The sequence below is a fragment of the Cyprinus carpio genome, chromosome A13 (assembly GCF_018340385.1).
Source record: "Cyprinus carpio isolate SPL01 chromosome A13, ASM1834038v1, whole genome shotgun sequence".
In the NCBI taxonomy this organism is placed as follows: Eukaryota; Metazoa; Chordata; class Actinopteri; order Cypriniformes; family Cyprinidae; genus Cyprinus; species Cyprinus carpio.
The window spans coordinates 28,055,378-28,078,322 of NC_056584.1; the positions used below are offsets into that span (position 1 = coordinate 28,055,378).

The 22,945-nt window shown below is 33.2% G+C and overlaps 1 protein-coding gene across 1 annotated transcript in view; it reads right to left on the minus strand.

Moving 5' to 3' along the window:
• Nucleotides 1-3,302: 3,302 nt before the first annotated feature.
• Nucleotides 3,303-22,945, minus strand: part of LOC109113657 (gamma-aminobutyric acid receptor subunit pi-like) — a 34,936-nt gene continuing 15,293 nt past the window's right edge. The window contains exons 3-10 of the mRNA XM_042769567.1: nt 16,558-16,670; nt 14,039-14,106; nt 12,950-13,167; nt 11,710-11,792; nt 9,893-10,030; nt 8,667-8,819; nt 6,745-6,938; nt 3,303-4,628 (exon numbers count right to left, since the gene is read on the minus strand). Of these exons, the coding sequence (XP_042625501.1) occupies nt 4,269-4,628; nt 6,745-6,938; nt 8,667-8,819; nt 9,893-10,030; nt 11,710-11,792; nt 12,950-13,167; nt 14,039-14,106; nt 16,558-16,670 (1,327 nt within the window). The 3' untranslated portion in view covers nt 3,303-4,268. The remainder of the gene's footprint in view (nt 4,629-6,744; nt 6,939-8,666; nt 8,820-9,892; nt 10,031-11,709; nt 11,793-12,949; nt 13,168-14,038; nt 14,107-16,557; nt 16,671-22,945) is intronic.

Here is a 22,945-nt window from a genome sequence, read left to right on the forward strand (position 1 = left end):
ATAAAGCCAATTAAAAGTTACAAAAATAGCAGATCTATTTGAGAGCATCAACAATCCCAAATGAAAAACAGTTTCAAAAACCAAAACGAGGTCCAGAGAGGAAAATTCATCCATTCATAAATTACATCAGTTTTATTACTATATTTAAAAACATAACCCAAAGTGTTCAATCCAGTTCAGTATGGGCCGCTGTCACTTAATCCAAGTACTTTAATGCAAAGATGCATGTCCTAAAAAATTCAATGTTTCCAGACAGTTTAGCATTAGTCGCCACATGCAGTCCATGGCCTTTGGTCCGGTCCGTATCCGTCCTGTATAGAGTCCACAAACACCTCTAAATCATTAAAGCCAGGTCATATAAAGAGTTTACACGGCCCCTGCAATCCATCGATAATGTGCAAGAAAGGGGCCGAGGCCGGAGGATTTATGGAAGTAATAAACTGGTAGCAATGGCTTCTTTCTGCCCTCAACACCGTAACTCAAACTCGAGAACCACAGACACGCCTGGAAGACACGTTAGAGGCATTACAGTGTGGAAAATACCAACACGAGAGAATAAAAACAGACTAAAGGAGAGCAGTTGCTGTGCTTAAAGGGATAGTTCACCTAAAAATCACTATTTACTGACCCTCATGTTTCCAACGGCTCTCAAACCTCGTTCACACTTGTGTTTAATTCAAATATGACGTGTTGCTGTGGATTAGATGCCAAGTAGGGATGCAACACACAATTATTTTGATAATCGATTAATCTAACGATTATTAGAAGGATTAATCGACTAATCGTCAAGTATTTAACTGATTAATCAGTAGGCTTTGATCGATTATTCAGCTTTTGCAACTCACTAAAATATTAAGTTATACTGCACATATTCATATAAATATAGAGCTGCTTGATAGCTGAAAATTAAGTTGTAATTCTAACTGTTTTTTTCATGTTTAATGCTGTAAAGCTGCTTGCTTTAAAACAGTCTACTGTATAAAGTATAAGTTTATAAAAGCGACAAATAAACAACAAACGTGCATTATGATCAGATGCTTTCTTAACTGCTGTTTTCTCACCACTGTCATTTTTGCGGTGTTGTTTTGTTATCGAAAGGAAACGTGCAGCATATATTTACATATTCATCTAAACGCCACTCTCACCTTACAGTAAACTACAAGTAAAAATGCAAAAGAACTTTGCCGTCAGTATATCAGGACCTTTGTAAAACATTCCCACACTCTACTGGTTTGGCTTTGATTGCTCTAATAAGTGTCTCATATTATATTAAATCACAAAACGAAAACAAAAATTACAGTCTTGCGCTACAGCGCCACACTGGTCAAACCGCATTATTGCAGGCTCTTACATTAAGTCATATGACATCAAACAACTACTCAACAACAAAAATATTTTTATGATCAACATTGTCAATAATATCGACTAATCATTTCAGCCCAAACATCAAGCATGAGACACACAAGTTATGTTAAAGCTGCCATCATATCTGAATTGACCGCAAACGCAAATGAGATTCGAACAGTCATAGAGGCTTTCAATGGACGTGAGGGTGAGTAAACAACATTGCTTTCCTCTTTAAATGAACTACACCTTTAGGATATCAACTTGTTAGTCCCTTTTTGATAATATTTTTCTGTTTCGTGCCATTTCAACAACTCCCAGCCGATCATGATGAACACACACTCACACACACAAATCCACATAAATGATTCTGACAGTTCCCAAAAATCACGTTCACACACCTTCAAAAGCTAATTATTATTATTATTATTATTTTATTTTTTTGGTGATAAAACCTACAGTGATTGAAGATGTTAATTTTTTGGTGATAAAACCTACAGTGATTAAATAATTCAACAGAGCACTATTTATTTATTTTTTTCAGCCTTATTTATTTTTTTCAGCCATGTTTTTTTTTTTTTTGTTTATTTATTTTTTTCAGCCAAAACATTTTGAAATTAATTATCTGCTTGAAGTCCCCTGAGTTTTAATTTATCAATAATTTAATATTTCAATAATTTAACAACACATTTGCATGTTCACGGTTTTCTGATGTTGGTTAATAGTCACAAGACATGCAGGTAAACTAATATAAAAATTTTAGTAAGTGTTTTTTTTAATTGTTTTATTTTCAAATTATTTATCAATTTTAATTTGATATTTTATGATTTAATTAATTACTGTATTAGTTTGGGAAACTCTGCTCCAGAGGATCTCCTTGTATACCAGCCGTAAGGCTTCTTTACCAAATCCATCATTATTTACTATTTTTGCTGTAACCTCTATTATATTAACTTTCACCAGCATTAAATGTTAATTATGAACTATATTCCAGAAAGGCTGCGTTAGCTAGAACAGCTGCCTAAAACAACAACTAAATGCTTGACCGGTTAAGATTAACATTATCCAATAGTCCACAGCCTAGATGACTTCAATGGAAAAGTTGACTGAATTTTGATTTCATGCTGATGTTAAGATCTAGTCTGCTCATCTTCAGCCACATGTGAAGTCAAACTCAGATGTCCAGTAAACTGATGCTAAAATTCACATGCATTTTCCTCAGTTTACCTTTAGTTATTCAGAAGATTTAATTATGGGAACCATTGTGGAGATCCAGGGTTGAATAGCCACCATCAGCCACAACAAACTTCCAACCTGAAGCTTACGCTATCAGTGAGATTCATATATGGGACAATACGGATACTGAACATGTCTCCTCACTATGTTCAATGCAAGTTAATCTCTGTCAACAGCATCTGTAGCACATCAGAGCTGGTAAACACTCAAACTTTCAAAAAATAAACATATGGATGTTTTCCATACAGAAAAAGCGACTCACAGGGATTATGTTGCTAAGTTTATCCACTGCAAGGATGACAAATAATAATAGGGATTTACTGAGTAATTCAAAAAGTTGACATTTAGGCTTTTACATGCTGTAAGTGCTATAGTAAATGTAGTAATGGAGATTAAAGCACAAATGCTGATTATAGATCTATAGTATCGGCATCATTCTGAATAATCGGCTGTCGGTATCAGTATTTGTATCGGTATCGGCAGATATCATTCTGAATAATCGGCTATCTGTATTAGTATCTGCACTGGCAGATATCATTCCGAATAATCAGCTGCCGGTATCAGTATCGGTAGATATTATTAGATTATTAGAATTGGATATTGGTACCAGCAGAAATCATTCTGAAATAATCGTATTGGCAGATATCATTCTGAATAATTGGCTATTGGTATAGGCAGATATCATTCTATATAAATGGATATTAAGTATCAGCAGATATCATTCTAAATAATTGCCTATCATTATTTGTATCGGTACTAGAAGATATCATTCTGAATAATCGGCTATTGTTATCAGCAGATATCATTCTATATAATCAGATATTACTATCAGCAGATATAGTTCTGAATATTCAGTATCGGCAGAAATCATTCTGAGTAACTGACTATTGGTATTGGCAGATATCATTCTAAATACTATATTAGTATCAGCAGATCTCATTCCGATTAATCGGCTATCGATATCTGCAGATATCATTCTGAATAATCGGCTATCTGTATTAGTATCTGCACTGGCAGATATCATTCCGAATAATCAGCTGCCGGTATCAGTATCGGTAGATATTATTAGATTTTTAGAATTGGATATTGGTATCAGCAGATATAATTCTGAATAATCGGCTATCGGTACCAGCAGAAATCATTCTGAATAATCGTATTGGCAGATATCATTCTGAATAATTGGCTATTGGTATAGGCAGATATCATTCTATATAAATGGATATTAGTATCAGCAGATATCATTCTAAATAATTGCCTATCATTATTTGTATCGGTACTAGAAGATATCATTCTGAATAATCGGCTATTGTTATCAGCAGATATCATTCTATATAATCAGATATTAGTATCAGCAGATATAATTCTGAATATTCAGTATCGGCAGAAATCATTCTGAATAACTGACTATTGGTATTGGCAGATATCATTCTAAATACTATATTAGTATCAGCAGATCTCATTCCGATTAATCGGCTATCGGTATCTGCAGATATCATTCTGAATAATCAGCATTCGTATCGGCAAACATCATTCTGAATAATTGGCTATTGGTATCTGCTGAGAAATGTAGTATCGGCGTAACCCTAATTATTTTCCTTCTCTGTTGAGTCTCTACTGGTCTTTCAGACACACGTGCCCACACTAGCGTACTTACTAACACACAGAAATGATTCAGCATGATGCCCTGGTTAAAAGTACAGGTAGTATGTCCAGTATAGCAGATTAACGAAGATGAACGACAGTGGGAAGGTTAACCGCGAGTAGTTGTCTATATAATGTGGGTTTTCCACATGACAGCAGTTGATGGATCTCAGGATCTTCCTCAGGACGGAGATGTTTTTGGCACAGCGGCTAAAGAGCTCTGTCGGGACCTCTGCGGTCTTGGGTTCACTGGCGGTCGGGCTGGAGGGTGTGAGGCCAGGCTCACCGGTGACGGTGGGCACAAGTGCCGGACCGTCTTTGCGTCGCTTTAGCCGTGAAGAATCGCTGGTGATGGTGGTGACGATGCCATTCATCTCCTCCTCACACTCATGCATGTGATGACCGTACTGACAGAGAAAACACAGAGACGAGAGAAAATGAGCAATGAAATTTAACAAGACCCTAAGTATGTTGAGATGAACAATAAAAAATTACAATGATGATAATGGGAATAACAATAATGATTATAATTGACATTTTATTAAATAATTTTGAGTGTGTCTTACCTGTGCGAAAGTGACATTAAAAGGGACTTTAATGAAATTTTGCTGTTAATTTACTCTCCCCCACGCCATCCAAGATGTAGGTGACTTTTTTTCTTCAGCATAACAGTAAAGAAGATTTTTAGCTGAAACCGTGGTCCTTGGTGATTCGGTAAATGCAAGTTAGTGGCTGCATCTTTGAGAATGGAATTAACACAAAATTAATAGCCATGGCTCCTGACAATATATTGAGGTCTTATGAAGTGAAATGATTGGTCTGTGCAAGAAACTTAATATTAAACACAACAACATTAAATCCAAACCATAACCCAAAGCAAAGCCATGCCCTCCAACAAAACAAAATCATTCTTTAGAACCAATTTTTTTTTTTTTTTTTGTGACCTACTTGAACCAGTGCATCAAATCCTACTGAACCACCTGAAACAGTTCACGGCTCAAGTTACTCATTTAAAACTCACTTTCAGATGCCTGACAGTCACTCCAACTGGAAATGAGCCGAAATAGCAGCATATCTGATCCTGTGATGAATGCATCATTCAGCGCTCAAGTTTCTCCAACAGTCACTGAACTTAGGAAACAGTTCTGACTCAGACCAAAGACTGATGAGCCGCTGATATGCACATGTGTGAACCCAGCACTCGAATGAAGGAGCGAAATGAAAGCTTTTGTAGTTTCTCTTGGTTAACAGTTAACAGTTGGATGTGCCAAAACTTTCTTCAGTTAAACGAGGAGAAAACTGAAGTCATTGCATTTGGAAACAAAGATGAAGTTCTCAAGGTGAATGCATACATTGACTCTAGGGGACAAACAACTAAAAATCAAATCAGGAATCTTGGTGTGATTTTGGAGACAGAACTTAGTTTCAGTAGTCATGTCAAAGCAGTAACTAAATCAACATACTATCATCTAAAAAAAAAACATTGCAAGAATTAGATGTTTTGTTCCCAGTCAAGACTTGGAGAAACTTGTTCGTGCCTTTATCACCAGCAGGGTGGACTATTGTAATGGTCTCCTCACCGGCCTTCACAAGAAGACCATTAGACAGCTGCAGATTCCAGAACACTGCTGCCAGGATTCTGACTAGAATCTGAGCATATCACACCAGTCCTCAGGTCCTTACACTGGCTTCCAGTTACATTTAGGATTGATTTTAAAGTACTTTTGCTCATTTATAAATCAGTCAATGGCCTAGGACCTAAATATATTGCAGATATGTTCACTGAATATAAACTTAACAGAGCACTCTGATATTTTTATTATTTTACTTCCTTTTATGTAAAGCACTTTGAATTAGCATTGTGTATGAAATGTGATATATAAATAAACTTGCTTTGCCTTTATGTTAAAAGATGAGCTGATGAAGACAAGATTATTTACTTTATATGCTTTAGACATGTAAAACATTTTACATCATTATTGGGTGCTTTAATAATATAATTGTGTATACGTTACATTATTGCATGATTGCATAAACAAACTAATGAACCAGTTCATTAAAACGAACTGTCCGAAAGAACCAGTTCGCAGAAAAGAAACATATTTTCCCATTTGCCTGAAGCTCTGGATTACAGGTAATAATGTGGTAAATAATGTTCAGTTTCTTACACAGACCGATCGTTTCACTTCATAAAACCTCAATATACTGTATCGTCAGGAGACAAAAGATTCATTTTGCGTTCCTTGATATGCTTTTTTATTCTCAAAGACGGGCAGCTGCTGACTTGCATTTTATGAATCACCAACCACGGTTTCAGCTAAAAATCTTCTTTACTCTTCTACTGAAGAAAAAAGTCCTCTACATCTTGCATGGCCTGAGGGTGAGTAAATTTAAATTTTTGGGTGAACTATCCCTTTAAGACTCAAAGTACAGTATGGGCAATAATAATGATGCTTACCTTAGAAAACAGCACAGACGATGATGAACACTATGATGATGATGTTGATGATAATCCTATCTTACCATGAGTCCGTTGTTGTAGTCAGGGTGCTGAAGCGTGCAGAAGTGGGCCACAGCGTACTCTATCAGCGCTCCAAAGATGAAGCTGAAGCAGATGCCCAGGTACACGTCAATGGCCTTGATGAAGCAGTTGGCATTGGGCAGAGACGTCCGCGCGCCCATCATCAGCGTGGTCATTGTCAGGACGGTCGTCACGCCTTTAACATGTACCAATAACACACATGCTCAGCTGAAACGCTCATCTGCCCAGCTCTAAACTGTCAGAAGGAAATCAGCTTTTGCAGTTATTATACTGGATGTGTGAATGTTAAGATGTTCTGTGTAGTTACTACACTGAAAAAAATAATGTTGTAGATTTACTATGAAAGGATTTTCACCCTAAAATAGCTACTAAATTTCACAAAGAACTGACTAGTAGCACATTGAATTTGATGAACAAGAAATTTTGAAGTAGAAATCCTGAAATGGTATTTTATTTTAAAATCAACTCCAATAATCTTTGTTTTATTTAAAACTTAAAAGAAAATATTTTTTACCATGTATATGGTTGCTAATGTGTTATTGGGGGTTGCTATGTGGTTGTTAGGATGTTTCTGTTTGATTTATATATGTGGTTGATATGATGTATTGGGTGGTTACTATGTGGTTTCTCAGGTGTTTTTGGTGGTTGCCATGTAGTTTTGGTTGTGTTTTTGGAGGTTTCTGTGTAGTTTCTAAAGTGTTACGGGTTGTTACTATGTGGTTGTTAGGATGTTCTGGGTGCTTGCTGAGGTGCTCTGGATGGTTGCTAGGATGTTCTCGGTGGTTACTATATGGCTGTTAAGGTGTTGGTTGCTAGGATGTTCTGGGTGGTTACGATGTGGTTGCCAAGGTGTTGGTTGCTAGGATGTTCTGGGTGGTTACTATATTCTGGGTGGTTATGGTCCATATGGTTGCCAAGGTGTTGGTTGCTAGCTGGATGGTTACCATATGGTTGCCAAGGTGTTCTTTACTATTACTATATGTTGGTTGCTAAGATGTTCTGGGTGGTTACTATGTGGTTGTCAAGGTGTTGGTTGCTAGGATGTTCTAGGTGATTACTAAGTGATTGTCAAGGTGTTGGTTACTATGTGGTTGCCAATATATTAGTTACTAGGATGTTCTGGGTATAGGATGTTCAAGGTAGTTACTATGTGGTTCTAGTTGATTTAGGATGTTCTAGGTAGTTACTATACAGTTGCTAAGGTGTTGGTTGATAGGATGTTCAAGGTAGTTACTATATGTTTTCTAGGTGCTTACTGTGTGATTTGTGTCTAGGTGATTACTTTGTGATTTCCAAGGCGTTGGTTGTTGTGTGGTTGCCAAGGTGTTGGTTACTAGGATGTTCTGAGTGGTTACAATATGGTTGTCAAGGTGTTGGTTGCTAGGATGTTATGGATAGTTACTACATGGTTGCCAAGGAGTTGGTTACTAGGATTTTCTAGGTGGTTACTATGTGGTTGCCAAAGTGTTGGTTGCTAGGATGTTATGGATAGTTACTATATAGTTGGCAAGGTGTGTTGGTTGCTAGGATATTCTAGGTGATTACTAAATGATTGTCAAAGTGTTGGTTACTATGTAGGTTGCCAAGGTGTTGGTTACTAGGATGTTATGGGTGGTTACAATATGGTTGCCAAGGTGTTGGTTGCTAGGATGCTACAGATATTTACTATATGGTTGCTAGGAGGATCTAAGTGGTTACTATGTGGGGTTACTATGTTTGGTTGCTAGGATCTTCTGGGTGGTTACTATGTGGTTGCCAAGGTGTTGGCTGCTAGGATCTTCTGGATGGTTATTATATGGTTGCCAAGGTGTAGGTTGCTTGGATGTTCTAGGTGGTTACTATATGGTTGTTAAGGTATTCTGGGTGGTTACTATGTGGTTCCCAAGGTGTAGGTTGCTTATACCTATGCAGATGCGAGCGGGGACGGATGATTGGCTGATCCAGAAAGAGACCCAGGACAGAACCACCAGCAGGCTGGACGGCACGTATGTCTCCAGGATGAAGTACAGGATGCTCCTCTTCAGCTCGAAATGAAAGATCAGCTTGGGATAATTTCCTGGGAAGAGAATCAGAGTCCTTTCATGGGTATATAAAACATTGATGTTGTGCGTCCAAGTAAAAGTCTTCAAGACTATCAATAATTCAGAAGTTATTGGAGTGGTTTTTATAGCCACATACACACTGTAAAGTTGCAGGAGTGACAACCATATTATTATCATTATTACAGTTGTGTGCATGTATGGAAAAGAACTCACTCTAGAAAATGTGATGATTGGCACCATAGCAACGTTTTGCCGTCTCACGCTTTCGGTATCAGCTATTTTAACCAAAGTGATAATACAGCGACCAACGATATTTATGTTTGCTGATTTTAACTAAACCACCATCGACAGAGGCGTCCTCTTTCATTTATGTTTGGAAGGCTACTTAGCAGAGTGTGCTCTTGAAGGGTTGCCATGTCCACGCTTATTAATTGTCTTTGGGCTCAGCTCATTAAGCGATCCAGTTTACAGAGTTCATAAGATTGGCAGGTGTAGGACTCGCGACCTCCCAATATTTTGGTATGTGAATTATTTCCAAGATAAAGCATCTGGATTTGATTTTATTTTGAGCTTGTTCTCATTTGCTGTTTTTTTCTAGGAAGATCTGGCAACACTACATACAGAAAATGCACAACTCTGATACACATTTAAATGCTTCATTCAGTTTCCGTACACACTGCATAGAATTTCTGTAAATGTGGTTGACACTACTTGCATATTTCAGGAGTCAGTTTGATTGTAAAATGCATTTCTCACTCCCGTAAATTACTGAACTCCAAAAACAGACAGTTTGATTGTAAAATGCATTTCTCACTCCCGTAAATTACTGAACTGTGTGTACAGAACAGGATCAAGCACTAAAACTTTGAAATATGAGAGAACATTATTGTTCCGGAGTCACTCCTGAATTGACATAAACATGAAACATGGTCATTTCAGTGCCATTTCTGATGAAACAGCCATAAACATGAAACATGGTCATTTCAGTGCAATTTCTGATGAAACAGGTATTATTATCAGGTCTCTGTTAATAAGCGGCTCCACAGACGTTAGATGTTGACTGCGGTGTGTTTGTGGTCTTGTGTACCCGTCTCATATACGGCTTCAGACACTGAGGTGTAATGATCTTCTACGGTGAACTGAGCCAGTTTCAGCGTGTCCAAACCGCTCACAGAGTCGTTCCCTCGAGCCCAGTAAAACATCACGTCATTGATGTTATAACCCCCTGTGAACAGACAAACAGATCAACACAAGCACACTCAATTTAGACATGACCAGTCCGGGACGCTTTCATACATGGGAAATAAATCAGTCTCTTCTGCTCACCAAGGCTGCACTTATTTTGTCAAAAATACAGTAAAAATAGTTTTTACAATTTAAAACAACTGTTTTCTATATGAATATATAATAAAATGTAATTTATTTCTGTGATGCGCAGCTGAATTTTCAGCATCATTACTCCAGTCTTCAGTGTCACATGATCTTCAGAAATCATTCTACTATGATGATTTGCTGCTCAAGAAACATTTCTGATTATTATCGACGTTGAAAACAGTTGTGCTGCACAATATTTCTGTGGAAACCGTGAAACATTTTGAATAGAAAGTTGAAAAGAACAACATTTATTTGAAATAGAAATCTTTTGTAATTATAAAAATAATAAATGTCTTTACTGTCACTTTTGATCAATTTAATGCATACTTGATGAATAAAGGTATTAATTAAGAAAAAAAAAAAAAAAAAAACTTTTGACCCCAAACTTTTAAACACTAGTGTAATTGTTAAAATATTAATCAATCCTAACATTTACTTTGATCAGTGAAAACAAAAATGCTAAAGTAAACATGTAAGACTAGAAGTACTATGTTTTTGTGCTTTCATGTGGAAAATAATAGTAATAATAATAACAACAGATTAAATAATATTATAAAATTGCTTATGATGTACTTATGAAAAAGAGAAAAAATATTTGATGCACGCAAGTCAGTTCTGGAGTGATCTGAAATGGGACAAACTGTCAAGAAACTGTGAATGCAGTCTAAATAATTTATATTTATTAAGAAATGTACAAATATTTTGATGTGTAGGGGACTATATCAGATAAATGGCCATGTGTATTGGTGTGTAATGTGTCCTCTTGGTGGCGCTGTGGGACAGTAATCAGATACTGTTTATATTGTGCAAATAATTTCTTTAGAAAACCTGTGCAAAAATTGCAATTTGAGGCAAAACTGTCATGAAAATATCACAATGCAAAACAGTTCCTGCAGTTTGTGCATGTAAAATGCATCAAGAAACCTTATTTCGTCTTTTCATTTTTAGAGTGCAATACGACCCAGACATTTCTTGAAATTCACCCACGAGTGAAGCTTTCTGTCTTTTCATTAGAGATAGACTGCGGATTGTGGGTGAGACAGACTTCAGAAGCTCCTCTAACGCTCCTACTCTTTATATAAACACGAGCAGAAGACGTGAAAGAGATCCACATCCAAAACTCACAGGCTGCTAGAGAAGAACGAGAAGATCAGAGAACGGCAGACGGGCGGAGAGATGAAGAGGAAGATAAACTCAGCACTCAGCAAATCCTGACCTGAATCTAGTGGCTGTCACACACACATCAAACAGGAGCATCTTGGACTGCTTCCTGTCTCTCTGTAACATGTATTTATATTAATGATCTTATGCAACTACACATCAGAGATCTGCATCGCATGCAAGTGCGAGGAAAGAAAACAGGCGTGATGTGGCGTGTTTGTGTGCAAGCACAACATGCTCTTATAAAATATGAAACAGCATGAACATTGTGTGAGTACAGATGTCACAAACAAGAGCACAGAAATGTCAGCTTGTTGCCAGAGCAACACTTTAGGGAAGCAAAAGCTGGAAATGTGTGAGTTTTCTTACAGCTCTCCAGTTGTAAGGTGCACGTCTGTTTGTCCATCGGATATTTGGTCAGATCCATATTACAGGCCACAGTCGTGGTGATCCTACAGAGAAAAACACGACTCAGATTATGTTTCATAAACACTGACATGTTTTCATCAAGCTTCTGATATTTAATGAATGGTAAAGAGGCACAGGCTGCAAAACATCCCGTCTGTAATCAGTATTTTAGGCTTGTTTTCCAGGAGAAATATCTACATATCCTTAAACCAAGAAGTGATTAAAAAACTTCCAGGTTTGCTGTGCTTGTTTGTAGAGCTGCACAATTTTGGCAAAATGTTTTGGTTCTATATGGTTATGTAATAACAACAACAATAATAATTATTAATATATTTGTATTATTAAATTATTTTTAATTGTTTATTTATTTTAAATGTATTATTATTATTATTATTATTATTATTTTATTATTATTAAAATTATTATTATTATTATTATTATTTAAAATTACAACAATAATACTATTATTATTTTATTATTATTATTATTATTTATTATTTTATTATTTATTATTTTTATTATTTCTTATTATTAAGATAAGTTTTTATTATTAATTATTTTATTATTTTATTATAAGTTAAATTAACTATATTATTATTATTATTTGTTATTTTGTTATTTGTTATTTTTGTTATTGTTTCTTATTATTTCTAAATAAAAACTAACTAAATATCTTTATTTAATCCTCATCCTTCCATTTTAATAATATGCAAAACTGAATTCAGACTTATTTATTTAGATTTTCTTCTTCTTCTTCTTCTTAATAATAATAATAATAATTATTACTATTATTAGTTGTAGTAGGCTAGTAGTATTTGTAAATATTTTAAATATTTTGAACTTAATATTATTATTGCTATTAATAATAATTGTTATTATAAATATTATGTACTTTTAATTATTTATTGTTATTTTTATTTTTATTTATTAGCATTATTAATTATTAATATTGTAAAAATACAGTAATAATAATTAATTATTTTAGTTGTGTATATGAAGTACAGTATATTGAATGGTCGAATGGATAAATTTTGAATGATACATTTGTGTTAAGAAACAATGTCTATATATATATATATATATATATATATATTATTATTATTATTAATAATAAATAAAAATTTGTTGTTAACACATCAAGAGAGCTCAACGGTCAGATTCAGAGCTATATATCTGTGCTACAGACCAGATAAAGCCTCACCGGAGCGCATAGAGCACGGTTCCGTTGGGAAAGATCCGGATCAGTCGGTTCTCCACGGTGATGTCGTGGAGGAAGGACTTCTTGGAGTCCACTATATAGGTGTCTGGGACCCACAGCAGCTCCACCAGTCGCCCGTCCAGACTCAAGCTCTTATTGCCTTCAAACACGAGCCGCTCGTCTGTCCAGCGCTGACGGAGGAAGATTGTGGCGGTGTAGTCCTGCTCGGTCAACAACAGCACAGCAGCCGTAATGATTCAGCAATCAATACAAATATACACTTTCACAGTTTATGAACAGCACAACATAAACTGTGTGAGAGGAGCCAAAGTGTAATACTTCAGATTAAGAACTGGAACAAACCCTTAACTTTAATTACAAGCAATAATAATAATAATACATATTAAACTAGTATTATTTGTGTTTAATTATTATTATTATTATTATTATTATTATTATTAATAATAATAATAATAAGCAAAAATAATAATAAAACAAATTTTAAATATTGTTTTTACTTATTTATTAGTATTGTATTATTATTATTATTATTATTATTATTATTAATTTCCTTTTCAATTATTGTTATTTTAATAATAATAAAAAATAAAGAAATTTGCTAAATAATAATACTTTTTCAATTATTTTGATTATTACAATATTATTATTATAATTAAAATAACTAATATATGCATGGAATATTGTTATTATTATTGTCTTTTTTTAATAATTATTATTATAAAAAAATTAACCAATTGATAATAATAAATAATCATTTGTAAATATTTTCTTATTACAAAAATAAAAAATATAAATAATAATGTTTTTAATATCATTATTTAATAATAAAAATAATAATTATTATTATTAAAAATTATAATTTTATTTTGTTTTACTACTTCTACAACTACAACTAATAATAATACTTGTGTGGGAGAAGTTTATTACTTAAGGTTATGAACTTAAACAAGCCCTTAATCTCAAGTATGAGCAATAAATAAATAAATAAATACTCACTAATGAGCAGATAAGAGTTTTCGAGTCACCATTCATGCAAACTGATGTGGTGTGTGAGGGTGCTCTGTTTCTCACCATGTTGATCTCAGAAATGGTATCAATACTGGCGATGTCTAAACTCATGCCCACCGTGACGGGACCATCTGCAGAACAGAGATGAGAGAGGGCATGCAATCATAATTCAGAGAATCGTTGCTAAAGACGGAAACCCTGCGAGCGAAACTCTCTGCTCATTAAAGCTGACAATGTGGGAGGCATGTGTTTTATTTCTTCACACATCTTCACAACAGAATGAAGTCGATGCCGGGGGTGAACATGCAGTGAACAGGGACAAATGAACGTGTTACTGAAGTATTTGTCCCTCTGGATTCAACAGTTCGTGTCTGTCTGCCACCGATGCACTGCGAGAGATGTGAGCCGAAAGGCAATTCACTCTGAGATGAGACATGCATTTTGCTGTAAGTGTGACGGGGAGCATGCAAAGATGCAAATGATTGGACATCAACAGCAGATTGATTTCATATCATACTGGAGTTAACTGGAGCTTTGTCTCATTTAACAGCTTTTACTTCATGCATTTAGCAGATGCTTTTATCTGAAGTGACTCGCATTGCATTCAAGGTTTACACTTGATTAGTTCATGCACTCTTCAGGAATCGAACCCATGATGTTGGTGCTATTAGTTATCCCTGAGTTACAGGGATACTTGTGTTAGTTGCTTAAAGTCTAGCTTATGGCTGGGCAATATGGAAAAAATAAAATCTCAATTTGTTTTCAGAATGTTTGACCGATCCAAGATTTGAACAATTTAGTTTTTTGTTGTTGTTGTTTTACTCTACTTTTTTTTTTTTTTTTTACTTTTACTGAAATAACTGTACAGATGTTAATGTTGCTAGGGTGTTGTTATGTGGTTGCTAGGGAACTTGGGGTGGTTGCTATGGTGGTTGCTAGGGTATTGCTATGCAGTTGCTAGGTGATGGGTGGTTGCTAGGGTACTCTGGGTGGTTGCTAAGGTGTTGATATGCGGTTGCTAGGGTACCCAGGGTGGTTGCTAGGGTGTTGCTATAAGGTTACTAGGGTACTCTGGTTGGTTGCTAAGGTGTTGCTATGGGGTTACTAGGGTATTGGAGGTGGTTGCTAAGGTGTTGCTAGGGTACTTGGGGTGGTTGCTAGGCTACCCAGAGTGGTTGCTAGGGTGTTGCTCTGTGGTTGCTGAGGTACTGAGGGTGGTTACTAGGTTGGTTTGGCTAGTTGCTAAAGTGTTGCTTTGATAGATAGATAGATAGATAGATAGATAGATAGATAGATAGATAGATAGATAGATAGATAGATAGATAGATAGATAGATAGATTCTTTCAGCCTGAGGCTCATTCATTTCACTTTTGGTGTGAAAGAGCTTTTGCATTTGTCAACTTTTTTTTTTAATTTAAAACAAACAAGCAAGCCCAGCCCAGATGAGGAAAAGTAACACAAAAGTAACATAACAGTACTTTTTATAAAAAGTATCTAAGTAATGCAATTAGTGCGTGTCTAATTCTAGCCTTTGCCAATACTGTAATGCGTGTCTAATTCTAGCCTTTGCCAATACTTTCATTCAAAACTGGAATTCTTCAGTGTAAAACAAGAATAATATTGTGACAGAACTAATTAATCAATTTCCTTGCAAAAAAAAATCTAACTAACTTGAAAGGCATTATTTCAGCTAGTTGCCACTGCAACATTTCATTTTCTTTTAGTACTTCTAGTTTAAGTACTAAATATGGAAGCTTGTTTCTGCCACAAGATTTAAAAAAGTGCAACTTTTTTTAAATTCAGATGCAAAAACAAAGGTCAGAATTTTTATTCTCCAAAAACAAAAAAAAAAGAATTACAAAAAAAAAACTAAAAAAAAAAGAATTGCAAGATGTAAACTCAAAATTGTGAGAAAGTCAGATTTAGTGAGTTCATATCTCACAATTCCAGAAAACAACAACAACAAAAATAAAAGCTTAATTGCTATTTAAAGTCCAAATTACTTCTTTTTAATTATTTATTTAATTTTTTTATGCTATGACAGAAACAAGCTTCCATACAATAATAACTAAAACTAAATAAACTAAAAAAAAAAAAATTAAATAGACATATTTAAAAAAATAATAAAGACAAAAACACAACAAACTTACTAGAACTGTAACTAAAATTAAAATTAAAACAGAAAATATAAAAATAAAATCTAATTCAAAATATTAACAAAAAACTATAATATATCAGTTGTGCTGAAATAAGACGTGAGCATGCATGTGTGTTTGTGAACAATGCAAGCTCAACTGCATTTTGTAATGTCTCAGAGATGCCACAAGGGGCGCTATCACTTTAGTCATCTTCAGTCATGATGGAGCAACAGTTTACACAGAATCTTGCTGTTATGTTATGCATGTCTCTCGCTTTCTGATCGATGGTACTGTGGCTAAATCACATTTCGATTCTCATTTGCATGTGTCACATAATGAAGCATCAATCAATCTGTTCTGAATGAAGACGTGAGAGAGTAAAGCGCCGTTCAGCCCACATGCAGTACACACATGCACGCATTCAACATTCATTATGTCCCTACTGTCAAAGAAAGGCCGGAGGTATTTGTTGTATCCTTTCATCAGCTTCTGGATGGTCGGAGGAAGAATCTCTCCCTCTTTCACCTCAGCGCTGAGCAGAGAGTTCTCCAGAAACCTGTGGGAGAAAAAAAAAAACAGAGGAATATGAATGAAGAGAAAGAAAGCTGTGCTTCCTCTGCACTCTCATGATTTCAGGGCAGATCGCTGATCAACGGTTTGGCCCGCACTGATAAGAGCGTTCAGATCCCAGAACAACTTCAAATTAAGATAGAGAGAGAGAGAGAGAGAGAGAGAGAGAGAGAGAGAGAGAGAAAGAGGGAAAAAATAAGCTCATTTTCATAATTGGATTACTTTAATCTGTCAGTGTGGAAGACCTGAAAACGTACCATCAGCACTCGGATTTCACCACGCTTCACTTTTACACACAACAGCGGAAATACGGCTGCACCGTCAGCAGAAACTAAAGCGCATTTATGATGCATGAAAGATTTGTGCATGTGTGTGACATGTACGGTAAATACAGCAACGCACTGAGACGTGCAAAAACTGACTACAGAAAAACTCTACTTGTGATTAGTTTCATAACCACAGAATCGGTTTTCGATTTGAATTTAAAGTTTATTTAAGTGTAAACATTTTTAGAACTAGGGCTGCATCATTTATGGGGAAAAAATCTAATTGTGATTTTTCTGATAGAAATCTGTGCTTGTTTGTACAGTAGGGCTGCAAAATATTGTGATTATATAATAAATATTAATATGGCTATAATAATAATATTTATTATTATTATTATTATTAAATAAGAAATATTATTGCTATTTTAATATATCATTGTAAAATAAAAATAAAAAAGTATTTACACAATTTTGCCTAAATTTATGATTTTATATTAATATTGCTGTATTATTATTATAATTATAAAAAATTGGAAATATTATTACTATTTTAATATTTCACACTAAAATAAAATAAAAAATGCTTTGCCAATATTTTGTGATTGCAATAATATGGCTACAAAATAATAATAATAATAATTTAATATTTCATTGTAAAACTAAAATATAGTATGTAAAAAAAATTTTAAATGGCAGCTAAAAATAATAATAATAATAATTTAATATTTCATTGTAAAACTAAAATATAGTATGTAAGAAAAATATAACCATAATCATCAACATTTTATTTTAAATGGCAGCTATAAAAAACATTTTAATTAAAAAAAATGTAGTCTTAATTTCTTGATTTTTAAATGCAAAACAATAAAAAAAATACCTTAAAATAAGCACTTCTCATTACAAGTAATTTTTTATTCATTCATTTATTTCATTTTTTTTTAGATAAGCACTTCTCATTACAAGTTTGGGAAGATGGTTGGTGCTCGCGTGTAAATAAACACAATACCACACTTCACTCTGAACCACGCAGTGCATTTATTTATTCATTCATTCATTTATTTCATGAACTCACAGCCACTGCGATTTGATAAAATACTCATATAGACAAAGATAGTCACTGTTATCAAAATGACAGCCTGAGAGATAAAGAAAGAATAAATATAGAAGATGTAAATGCTTCAGAGCGTCTGAGGAGGAAACGGACACAGGCTGAACTCAAACATTTATATTGCTCCACATTATAGTCATGTACTGAACTCATTTGTGTCTCTGTTTAATTCTTCTAAAGAGACAAATATCTTAGAAAGTTAACTCCATCGAGCAATGAAAGAGCAACATCTGAGAATTTCCTGTGGTGCAGATAAATACTGGCTGAAAATAAAGTAGAACAGCCAAACTGTGTTTCTCTGCCAGGCCTGCAGGTCGTGTGTGGGATCAGCTCTGTTTCTGACAGTCATTCACTTTCCTTTCACACGCTAAACAAAAAAAAAACCAAATAAAAAATTAAAACCTCGCAAAAACATGCAGGTCAGGTCACATGTCACCCCAAAATCAAAGTAATATGAATAAAGCAAATAAAAAATTAAATTTTTATTCATTTAAAAAAAAGAATGAATAAAAAATTAAGCCTATTTGGCATCAAAATATTTATTTAATCATTCATTTATTTAATAAAAAAAAAAAAAAACTTTAGATATCAATGATTCTAATTTGAATTTCATTACTTTAATAGCTTTTTAAATGGGCATAAATGCTGTGATAAATTCTACATTGTTATTACATTCATTTCTTTATTGCAATTCAAAAAAAAAAAAAAAATTTACTTAAAAAAAAATAATGGATTAATGAATTAATTAATAAATAAAAAAAATAAAGAAAAAAAAAATACTAATTGTCAGACATATACTGACCTTTTTTTGTTTTTTGTTTGTTTGTTTTTTAAATCCACACATTAAAATAAACGCACATGCTCAAGTTTATTCGTTGTTACTTTCGTTATATTTAAAACAAATAATAAATAATATTAAATACTATTTTAAGATAATGTATATACTGTAATTCTACCATGCATTAATAATACTTTTAACAATAATCTATCATTCATTTTCTCTCATTATTAATAATGAACATGATTTTCTATTTTTTTTATAAAATTTTCTTTCTTTTTTCTTTTTTTTTTTTTTGTTGCACATTTCATCAATAAGACTTTGGTGAGAAATATGCTTTATTTTCAATAAAAGAAATTTCATTAGGCCCTATAGGCATTCCTTATATGATCACAAAAATATAAAAAATAAAAATCTACAATAGACACAAAAAAAAAAAATAACAAAAAAAAATATAGAGAAGATCAAAAACATACACATCTAAAATGAAAATAACAAAAAAAAAAAAAAACCATAAGTAGAATAAAACATGAGTGAATGTGAATCTCCTGCGTGTGAGAGCACTTCTCGGACTGTGTGGGAATCCAGCGTCTGCTGAAGGCTGAGAGATGTCACCTGCAATCTTACACATGTCCTCGAGGACAGGAATGAGATGGCTCCTCAAGACAGAAAACAGCAGGAAGAGCCTTGAATCTGCTGGAAATTATCGAAAGATTGCATTCGGTAGCTGATTAATGACACCGCATGAATCATCTGAATATTTAACGTAAGGCAATATTGTGTGGATTGACCTACTTAACAATTACACAAAGTACAGGTCTCACCTCACTGCTGTGCTGTTTGCTAAGGAATGCATCGCTGTATCACTATTGCTTTAACTCTGAAGAAATGCATAAAGTATTTAATTCAACATGCAACCATCCAAAGCTTAGGAGTGTCATATATACAGACATGCAAGGCTTCAGCAATGACAATTTGCCAAAAATCTAAAGGAATTGTTCATATTTAATTTTATTACATTCTATAAGATTAATTAAATTAGGTAAAGTTTTATGCATTCATCTGAGCAATACCATTTTTGAATATCAATTTGTTTTGAATCATGAAACACAGAATCTAGAAACAGAATTTCTAAAAAAAAAAAAAGAAAAAAAAAAAAAAGAGTTATTACTGATTATTATTGATTATTACTTTTGCATTTTCAAAGTTATATTAAACAAACCTATTAAACACAACTTATTACTGATTATTATTGATTATTACTTTGATTAAACCATAAAAAAAACTAATTCTACAAAACTTCTAGAAAAAACATAAACAAAAACTAGAAACTGAATTTCTGGGGTATATGCAGTATATGGCAGTATTGTTAAAATTGCATTAAAATTATTATTATTTTTTTAATTTAATAATTAATAATTAAAAAACAAATAATTTGAAAAAAACAAAATATAAAAACAAAATCTCAAAATAAATAATAAAAAAAAAAACCTAAAAAATATACTTTAATATTTTAATTTAATTTAATTATAATATTTTATAACTATAATATCTATTATAAAATAGTAATAAATTATTAAATAGCTAAAAATGCATGAATTCAACTGATTAGGCATCCTTTTTGATTATTGCAATTTAATTAAACCACTAAAAACAGAATCTAGAAAAATAAAAGAATTTCTGAATGAATGAATAAAATTATTACATATGGCACTATTCTTGTTAAAACTGCAATAAATTATTAAAGTTTTACATTTTTATGAATTCAGTTGATTAGACATTAATTAGACAAGCTTCAAAATCAGACTCTTGAATAATTCAACTTTAAAACACTATATTGCTAACGCTCTGAACAAATGCAAACAGTATTAAATTTAGCGTGCAACCATCCAAAGCACATGTGCAATACTTCAGCAATGACCTGACAAGTTTTCTTCAGCAAAATCTAGTGTGGGATCTATGCAGCCTCCAAATGACATTTACTACAAGTATTGAATAAAAAAACAATGCCATCAAGATGCTCTGTTAGTGAGCATTCAGCTAGAAGTCTATTAAGCGAACCCAGCAGGAGTCTGACTCAATAAATCCCCTTGTGATTCACTATATAGGAAATAATAACCTGCTGAATGCGTTTGCGAACACGCTGAGAGCGCTGAGTTTGGACACATGACAGCTGGGTTTTACAGGAGCAAGTGGAAGATGGTGAGTGAGAGAGGCCGAGCATTCAGTAGGAATATTTTCTGCTTATTAATTCAGCAATAACAGCCTCCTTGCAGTGTAAATATCAGCCGAGCGCTATTTAAACATGCCGAGGACAGATTGAGATACGTAGGGGAAACGGCTGATGATTTGTCTTTATGATTGGACTACATTTGTGAGTTTATTCTTATGGTATTTTTTTTAAGTTGAGGGAACATTTCTGGGACGTTTTGCTCAATTGATGTGGAGAAACATAACACAAAACAATATGCATGACCTATATAGATATGTGTGTGTGTGTGTGTGTGTGTGTGTGTGTGTGTGTGTGTGTACTGATAAATTACAGAAAAATAGAAAAAAAATATGGAAAATATCTAAATAAAACGCATATATAAAATAAATTGAAAAATGATGATTAGAAAAATACATAAAAAATATAAAATATAATATGCATTATATAAATATTATATAATTATGATAATAAGGAAAAATAAGAAATAATATAATATTATTAATAAATGAAAAATAATAAATAAAAAAATGACCAAAACACAGAAAGACATATTTTTAACTAAATATATAAATGACGAATAAATCAAATACATATGCATTTATAAATAAAATTATGTTATATATGTATAAATTATATATATGCATAACGCTAGTTGTTGCGAAAACGTTTTTAATGTATGTATGTGTATGTATAAAAGTGAAAGTAGTAGAATACTTGAAGAAAGTATTTTTACTATTTTACTTTTGATACATATAAGTGAAGGTGGACACCTGTCAACAGCTAAAAGCAATTACATGCAATGGTTTACAAACCTGGACTGGATGCTCGGCGTGTTTCATGCTGATTGTTTTGATTTGTCAGATTATGGTTAACCATCTGGAAAATCACATGGACAATTACTTATTCATTTTTCCCTGCTAGAGCAAATGAGGTAAATAAGCAAGACTCTAACAGCAAACTAACAGCAAACAACCCTGAAACAAAAATCAAAACAAGTAAAAAACAACCACCAAACCTATTTTTCACAGTGTCTGGCTGGTGGTGTGATCTGCTTTAAATCACGTTAAAATAATAATAACAGCAACTGGAGTGAGTACATGAGAACTATCTACTGTATGTTTGGCTGTATTTGTGCGGTGCATTAGAGAATCCCTCAGGATGGTTGCTATGGCAACTGCTTCTGAGGGGGAAAAAAGTTACATATTTGAGGATCATTTATAGAAACGGGAGCTTAGAACGGTTTGGATCAATTTAGTACAAACCTCCCAGAAAGAGCCAATTAAGTTAGCAGCGTTTGCCAAGTCAAGCATCACTGTAACTAGTGCTCACACACACAAGTTTCATGCTATTAAACTTCTATATAAACTTCATCAGGCATATTTAGAACCATATTACTCTATTTAATGATGAAAGCACAGCACCAAAATGCAAATTAATTGTCAGCTTAAATCTTCAACATCTCAAGGATCTTTGTCACGATCCTTCAAGGTTTTAGGTTTTAGCCATTTGTCAGCAAGAAGTTTTTAATCATTTAAAATATATTAACAACATTTTAAATAATATTTAATAATATAAAATTAAATAATATATAATAATGTAAAATTAAATAATATTAAATAAAATAAAATAAATAATATAAAATAAAATAATATTTAATAATATTAAATAATATATTCAATAATATTTAATAATATATTCAATAATATTTAATAATATATTAATAACATTTCATATGATCACTGATTCTTTTATATCTTTAAATAAGCACAGATCAGAATCACTGAATGACCATGGAACATTAAAGTTATTTGAAACATTAAAATAGACAGTTTACTTGAATTTAATATGTTTTATAAACTCACTTTTGTTCATTTAAATTTGAACTGGACTTTAATCT